Here is a 7320-nt window from a genome sequence, read left to right on the forward strand (position 1 = left end):
GAAAATTACAGTTAAAGTGACATGTGCAGTATGAATGCCCCTATCAAGAGATCGAGTAATTTAATGCGTAATCTCAAAGAAAAAGACAGGCATGTCTTGTCAGTCGCGCTGAGAAGACGGCAATCTAAATTCAAATGCTCAAAATGAACCTCTTATTTGTGTAACATGACCACTTCAAACCGTTCCTAATGGCCTAGGATGCGATTCATCTTCTCAACACAAGCTCTTCGGCGGTGACGTCACGACAGGATGGGGCGGGGCAGAGCGGGCTATGGCGCCGGGAGATTCGATCCCTGACCGCGGGGTCCTCAGTGCATTTCCTCTGCTGCAAAGTAACCCCGCTAACCCCTTTAACGGTTCACCCGAGTACCCGTTTGATTCGTGTCTTTGCCGTGGGGCCATGTTGTTACCCTGCAGGGTCCTCTGGAGCGGGATCGGTAGCCGTTAACCCGTCACTTTCATACAGGTAACAAGGGGCGCTGCTACTGCTGCTTCAACCAGAGGAACGTTAGCTAAACCGCTAGCTAGACACGCTTGCGACCAAAACACCATCTTACCACCCGTTTTACGCACATTTTAAAATAAAAACAGTAGAAAACAATTATGTTTTTATTTTAATAAATGTATAAGTCAATGTATCAAACAGATTCACAAATTGTAGTTTAGCATAACCGTCCGTGGTTACCAGGGGACTAGAACGGAGCATTATTATTGTCACTATTTTACTTGTATTGTTTTCCCCCAATAACGCTGCTTACAGACCTGAGTAAAAAACCGCTTCGCGTGTTGCTTTCTGTCTGCTTCTGTTTTTACTCTGAGGCCCCGTAGGCCTCGGTCTCTTGTTCGCCGCTCAGCCACTAAAGGCGATTTAGCCGACAATTGACCGCCACAGGCTTCCGTATGTCGCGGGGCCGTATACCACTTGGTTAGCTGGCAAGTTAGCACGACATACAGGTTGGGCAGCTTGGTTTTTGTGCAGCTAGTTGGAGCACAGGTTCCCTATACTTAATCAAAAGGACTAAAACCACTCTATGAAAGTGTCATTCAAATCTTACATCAGTAAAGTATTGACTGTACACCAAGATGTTCTTTGTCAGTGTCAGACTGTTGCATAAATTATGTTTCTAGATTCACATTTACACTGCATTAATGTGTCTGTTGCATTTTACTGCTGTAAGTGTTATGAGTTTTATGAGTTAAAAGTAAAAATGTAGTATCTACTCTGAAAGTGTCTGTGGGCCGCTGGAAGGAGCTCAATCAGGAGTGATGTGTTCATCGCTTATAAGTTACAATCAACACCAGCGTTTCAGCTCCTGACCCGTGTACTTCCCTGACGTGCAGATGGAGGCCATGGAGGTGGACTCCCCAGGGGAGGTGCAGGCAGCAGGAGCCCCAAGGCAGCGGGCAGTTAATGCGGCAACGAATGCCGACGCACCGCACGTCATCTCGGACTCCGGCAGCAGCAGCACCGAGGTGGATGATGACGATGACGAGGAAGGGGGGCGGACGCCAGCGCGTGCGCCCCCCCGGCTTCCTGCCACCTGGGCCTTCAGTCAGCGAGCGGTGAGCAGCTCGGCGGCAGCACCGTCGGCAGCGCAGCGCATACGGAGGAGACTCAGGTACCCAGAGAATCATTTACTGTCATTATGCCACCTGGCCATATTTGTGACATGTTCATGTCAGTGTGGAACTGCCGTGCATGAACCCGTGTGTGCTGCTGCAGGCAGGGCCTCAGGGTGCACTACCCCAGCCAGACCGCGGCGTCCTCCAGGGGCTTCCCGGACTTCCTGCTGCGGGTGCCGGCTGCAGGTGGGGCAGAGCCGGAGTCCGGCAGCACCACCGAGATCAGCGAGTCCGAAGAGGAGGGTGGGCCTTCTGAGGAAGGCCCACCCGCTGCTCCGGGAACCATCGATCCGGCGCCTGCCGCCGGTCCTGCCGTCAGCGCCTCTGTCCAACCAACGCAGCCACCGGAGGTCACCCCGACTGGTGAGTCTGACCGGCGTGCACGTCGTGCTGAGTGCTGAGTCTCTCTGTTGCCTTCTAAGAGTCCGGCTTCCTGTGTGCAGACTCCAGGTCAGCTGCAGATGGCGACGGGACCGAAGCTCCAAACCAGAACGTCCAGGTGACGATTGCACCTCTCAGCACACGTCTCTCCATAAGCAGTTCTAGATTTCGAACCTGATAGTAGTCTCCCATCATCATACAACACCCAATCTGCTGTCAATGCACAGAATTTGCAAAGTAAAATGGGTCCCATAGAAGGCTACGAGAAAATGACTACTTCTCTCTTTATTTATTCCCTCAGTAAACATTGTAAACATGAAGCAGGGGATTCTTTAGGGCGGGGCTACACACCGATTGACAGGTCTCTCCCAGAGACGTATACAGCGTCTGTCCTCCTCAGTCCCGACTCCCAATAGGGTCACTTCCTTCACAGCTTCTAAATGATGTGCCCCCCCAGCCGGTTCCCTCCGCTACGAGTCAGACTTCGGAGGAAGGCGACGTCTGCTCCATCTGCTTCGAGGCGTGGACCACGGCGGGCGAGCACCGGCCGTCCGCCCTGCGCTGCGGTCACCTCTTCGGCTTCACCTGCATCCAGCGCTGGTTGGTAGCTCAGGGTTCGTCCGGCAAATGCCCACAGGTCAGTGACCACACACACACACACACACACACTCACTCTCTCTCTCGCTAATCTGGATTTGTGTGCGTTTGCTTCCTCTTTAGTGCAACAAGAAGGCGAAGCGTTCGGACATCGTGCTGCTGTACGCTCCCAAGCTGAGAGCGCTCGACAACTCTGAGCAGGAGACCTTAAAGAAGTGAGCGATCCCAACGTTGCGTTGTTTAAAAGATGAACGCTGCATTGGTTAATTACTACCCAGCGAGTCCGACGACAGTGTGTTGATGAGTAGAGCGACCAAAGCGTCCAGCTGTTTAACGCCTGGATGATAAAAGAAACCAGCGACCCCATTGGTCTCCTCATGTGGACTCGTGTGGCCTCGCATGAAGAATATTTCAATTTGATATTAAGATCTGTTTAAATGTTTTATTTTAGTCTGCTGGCAATAACTGAATGCTGTTTTTAACCTGTGTGCGTGTGCAGGTCTCTGGAACAGGAACAGTCTCTGCGGAGGAAGGCTGAACTGGAATCAGCAGAGTACAAACTGAAGCTGCAGGTCGTCACCAATAAATACGGACAAGCACAACAAGAGCTGCAGGTACGGAGGACAATTGTCTTTTAGTTTGTAATTAAAGTGGGGGAGACTTTTAATAATATTATACTGTGTTGATAAATCTCCTTTTAAAAGTCAGATAGACGAGGGCGCTTCCCTCCATCACACTTGGATCCCACTGGAGGAGTTTTACTGGTAACCGTTGGAATGAATCACCATGCAGACTGGCAACTTTTGATGAACGCCTTTCTGTAGTAAATTAGTTTTATTCTCTAATAACATTTGTCCTTTTTTAAACTTCATATACTAATAGTTAATAAACGGAATATTTAAGAACCATGCCAATTGCCACATTATTATTTGTGTAATGTGCATTAAAGTGACACATTTATTTAGTACGGTATTCTAAGAAACTTTAGATGATCAACAGTTAAAGCAACAATATAAAAATATATCCAAACAAATTAACAAAGGTAAAAAAAGCTGCAGAAGTAGAACCTTTGTGGTGTCATTCTATTTATTCCTGTGGGATGTCGCGTTGTGGATTTCATTAGAATGTGTAAACAATAGCTGTGCGCGCGGGACCTTCTGGACTCGTGCGTTTCCTCTCGTAGTCAAGTAGATAAACCTCTTCCCTGCCCCGTGTCTGTAGGAGCTGAGGTCTCTGATGGCCCAGGCCGGCCGGAGCTCGCTCTCCTCCCCGGGCCCCGGCCTCCTCGGCCCGTTCCCGCGGGCCGACGGCTCCAGGGCGTCCCAGTACGGCTTCTCCAAGGCGGTGCTGGTGTCCCAGACCGGAGGCTCCCGTGTCCTGTCCTACTGCGGCGCTCTGGGCTGCCTGCTGGCCTCGCAGCCGTCGCCTCACGCCACGCTGGTACCCGGTGAGACGACGACGACGCCTCCTCCTCATACTGCCAGTTATTTAGCTTTCACTTCAACCGATTCTCTAGTGTCTAAAATGCGTCAAGTACTGCAGTCATGTCATCCACGGTACCGAACATGTGAGGTGTTTCTTTTTAACCCCCCCCCCTCCTTCAGGTTGCGGCGTGAAGAAGGTGAGCGTGGCCAACATGAAGACGAGTCAGTACGTCCCTATCCACGCCAAACAGATCCGAGGTCTGTGCTTCAACCAGCAGAACGACAGCCTGCTGCTGTCGGCCGCCCTGGACAACACCATCAAGCTGACCAGGTACCCTGATGTCATCCTGCAGGGACTGGCCCCCATGGTGCAATCTCTAAGCACATTGTAATACATCAAACATAATTGTGTGTCCGTCCTCAGTCTGCTGACCAACACGGTGGTCCAGACCTACAACGCCGGTAGGCCCGTGTGGAGCTGCTGCTGGTGTCTGGACAACAGCAACTACGTCTACGCGGGTCTAAGCAACGGCTCCGTGTTGGTGTACGACACCCGAGACACCAGCACGCACGTGCAGGAGCTGCAGCCACTACGCTCGAAGTACGCGCACGCACGCACGTGCACGCACACACAGGCATCTAACCATGTTAGCGGTGCTTTTACTAGTGAATTCTTTGTTTTTCTGAAAACCTTTTAAATGGCCCCCACAGTTGTGCTGGTGCGTTCTCCATTGCTGTTACGTAGTCCCGCCCCTTGCTCTGGTTGGCTAACTGCCGGCCCCCTCGCTGAGCCTATTTGTCGGCTTTCTTTTTAATCAAGAGGTCGCATGTCATCTTGAACTGTTGAGTACTGATAGCAATCCGCCTCAGCTCGTATTTTGTCTTCATCACGTTAAACCCCCGCTCCCTTCTCGGCGTCTCCGCCAGGTGTCCCGTGGCGTCGCTGTGCTACGTCCCGCGGGCGGCGTCCAGCTCGTTCCCCTGCGGCGGGCTGATCGCCGGCTCCCTGGAGGCCGCCTGCTTCTGGGAGCAGGTCAACGAGGCCACGTACCGGCCGCATGCGCTGCCGCTGGAGTCCACCGGCTGCACCGACATCCAGGTGGAGACGGAGAGCCGCCACTGCCTGGTCACCTACAGGCCGGGTGAGAGGCGCCGCGCGCACCGCCATGCCGGTCCTCCTCGCTGCTCGTCATAAACCTCCTTCCAGGTCAAAGGTTAAAATGTCCTGTGTCCTCCCCACCCCGCAGGGCGCTCCCACCCGAGACTGCGCTGCGTCCTGATGGCGCTGACCCGGACCCCCCAGCAGGACTCCGCCCAGCTCCCCAGCTGCTCATACTCTCCCGTGCAGACGTTCGGCGCCGGCTCGTCCTGCAAGGTGCTCACCAAGAACGCCGTGTTCAAGAGTCCTCAAGGGGGCGGGACCCTGGTCGCCGCCGGCGACGAGGCATCCAACTCCACTATGGTGGGTCCATTTTGTGTGGGAGATCGGGGGGGGGGCTGGATGGTACTAATGAAAGTACTGATGTAACTGAGTAACAACCTTGTAATCCCAAAAAAAAAAAAAAATATATATATATATATATATATATATATATGTATGTGTGTGTATTTTGTGTTTTAATGGTTTGTTCTTCATACGAGAGATTCCAAAGTGTCTGAATAACCCCCCCCCCCCCTCCCCCCCACCTCAGGTGTGGGACGCGGGCAGCGGCTCTCTGCTCCAGAAGCTCCCGGCCGACCTGCCGGTGTTGGGCATCAGTCCGTTCTCTGTGAACGGCGAGCACTTCCTGGCCTCGCTGACGGAGAAGATGCTGAAGCTCTACAGGTGGGAGTGAAGGAGGACGGACGGACTGTCGCTCGCGTCGTTGCGTCCTCATACCGGACTATGGACACGCACACACACATAGCAGAGGACACACAGTCGCAGCGGGAGATAAAAACGTCCACTTTTATCCGGACCATTACTGGGAAGAAACAAACATTTCGTCTCGACCGGCGACCTTTGACCTGCACAGTAAGCCGGACGCGGCCTGGATTGCGTTTGCACGGGTCAAAGGTCAAACTGTTCGGATCTTCGTCTCACCCGCTGATGAGACCCTGTTGGCGTGTTTGTGTTTTAACTCGACTGCAGATCACTTCATCTTTTATGACAATACTTTAGATTTATCCTAAAGATTGACCTGCATTCATTTCTGTGAAGTGTGAAAATCATGGGTCACAGTCGAGCCGCGCGTCATCTTCTCGATTGGAACAAAGCGTGAGAATGTGGCTAAACGTTTTTCATCACATCCTCTTTTTTTATGGAAGGTCGTCACGTATTTTTTACCTTCTAGTCTAAACAAATGAAAATAGTGAGTTTGATCACAAGAGACGCTGAAACGTCTGCAGATATTCTAACAAAAATAGTCACTGGTTTGCTTCTATTGTGCGTCTGCATTTAAACAATACACATTACTGGACATCGCTAACGATGAAATGTCAGATTAGTCTCCTGGTGCGATAGATTTTCAAACTATGAGAAATGAAATTGCTGCTCTTGAAAGTAGATAAAAACAAAACTAATCCCTCGAGCTATTAGTTATGCTGAAACTCACCCAGAAGAAAATGTGAATGTTTTTACGCCTTTTTGGACTCTTCAGTGGCTGAAATCAGAATTCCAACAATAAACAAAGAAATTGTCTCGCTTTGCGCAAAAGTTTTTCAACCTGTTTCACTGACGGTAAAACATGTGAAGCAACTCTGAAGCTTTTATCAAAGAAACCTTTTTTTCTTTTCCCACCTTTTTTGCTTTCAGGGTTTCTGTAGTGATAAATGATAAGACATTGTTTATTCCTTTATTTCTTTTTTTATTAAATGCAAAGACAACAAGTCTGTGATGTCCCGGCGTTCCACTTCGACAGAGACTGAATGAAAGAATTTCTAAATGCTGGCCGTTTGCGGCTGATTGAAACAGCTGAAGGTCAAAGGTCAACGAGGTAAAACATTTAAGTCATCTGGATTCTTTTTGATTTAAATTCAAATGAAAGTTGGTAAACATTGTGTGGTAAACATTTGTCACATCCGCGCCAGATTCCTCTCACGGTTCGTTGAAAGACTTTTTAAACTGAACCGAACATTAAGTGCCAAAGGACTGCGGTTTGTTCTACATTTTCACTTTCCTCAAGTTCTAAATGAAGTTGTGTGTGTATATATGTATATTTGCTACGGATTCTTTGTGTACAACTTCAAAGTTAATAAAGGTTATTTGTTATTTTTAATGAAAGTATTCGGAGTCAAGTGTTTGGTGTTAAAGTTT

At 50.2% G+C, this 7320-nt stretch overlaps 1 protein-coding gene across 2 annotated transcripts; it reads left to right on the plus strand.

Moving 5' to 3' along the window:
• Positions 1-227: 227 nt before the first annotated feature.
• Positions 228-7287, plus strand: rfwd3 (ring finger and WD repeat domain 3). 2 transcript variants are annotated; one of them, XM_040162570.2, is made up of 13 exons: positions 228-466; positions 1342-1619; positions 1724-1986; positions 2067-2122; positions 2462-2641; positions 2725-2816; positions 3101-3215; positions 3823-4048; positions 4206-4356; positions 4450-4626; positions 4953-5167; positions 5273-5487; positions 5717-7287. In XM_040162570.2, exons 2-13 carry the CDS (start codon positions 1342-1344, stop codon positions 5858-5860), a joined length of 2112 nt encoding a protein of 703 aa, XP_040018504.2. In that variant the 5' UTR covers positions 228-466; the 3' UTR covers positions 5861-7287. The 2 variants fall into 2 exon arrangements, with proteins under 2 accessions (XP_040018504.2, XP_077939191.1); XM_078083065.1 differs by having other exon boundaries at positions 242-466; positions 2438-2641.
• The last annotated feature ends 33 nt before the right edge of the window (positions 7288-7320 follow it).

The sequence above is a fragment of the Gasterosteus aculeatus genome, chromosome X (assembly GCF_964276395.1).
Source record: "Gasterosteus aculeatus chromosome X, fGasAcu3.hap1.1, whole genome shotgun sequence".
NCBI lineage: Eukaryota > Metazoa > Chordata > Actinopteri > Perciformes > Gasterosteidae > Gasterosteus > Gasterosteus aculeatus.

Excerpts from the sequence above, each read along its gene's own strand:
- rfwd3 (XM_078083065.1), top strand. The coding sequence starts at position 1,342 with ATGGAGGCCATGGAGGTGGACTCCCCAGGGGAGGTGCAGGCAGCAGGA. Across the intron at positions 2,123-2,437 it reads CTCCAAACCAGAACGTCCAG|CTTCTAAATGATGTGCCCCC; the intron begins GTGACGATTGCA and ends CTTCCTTCACAG. Across the intron at positions 5,488-5,716 it reads AGGCATCCAACTCCACTATG|GTGTGGGACGCGGGCAGCGG; the intron begins GTGGGTCCATTT and ends CCCCCACCTCAG.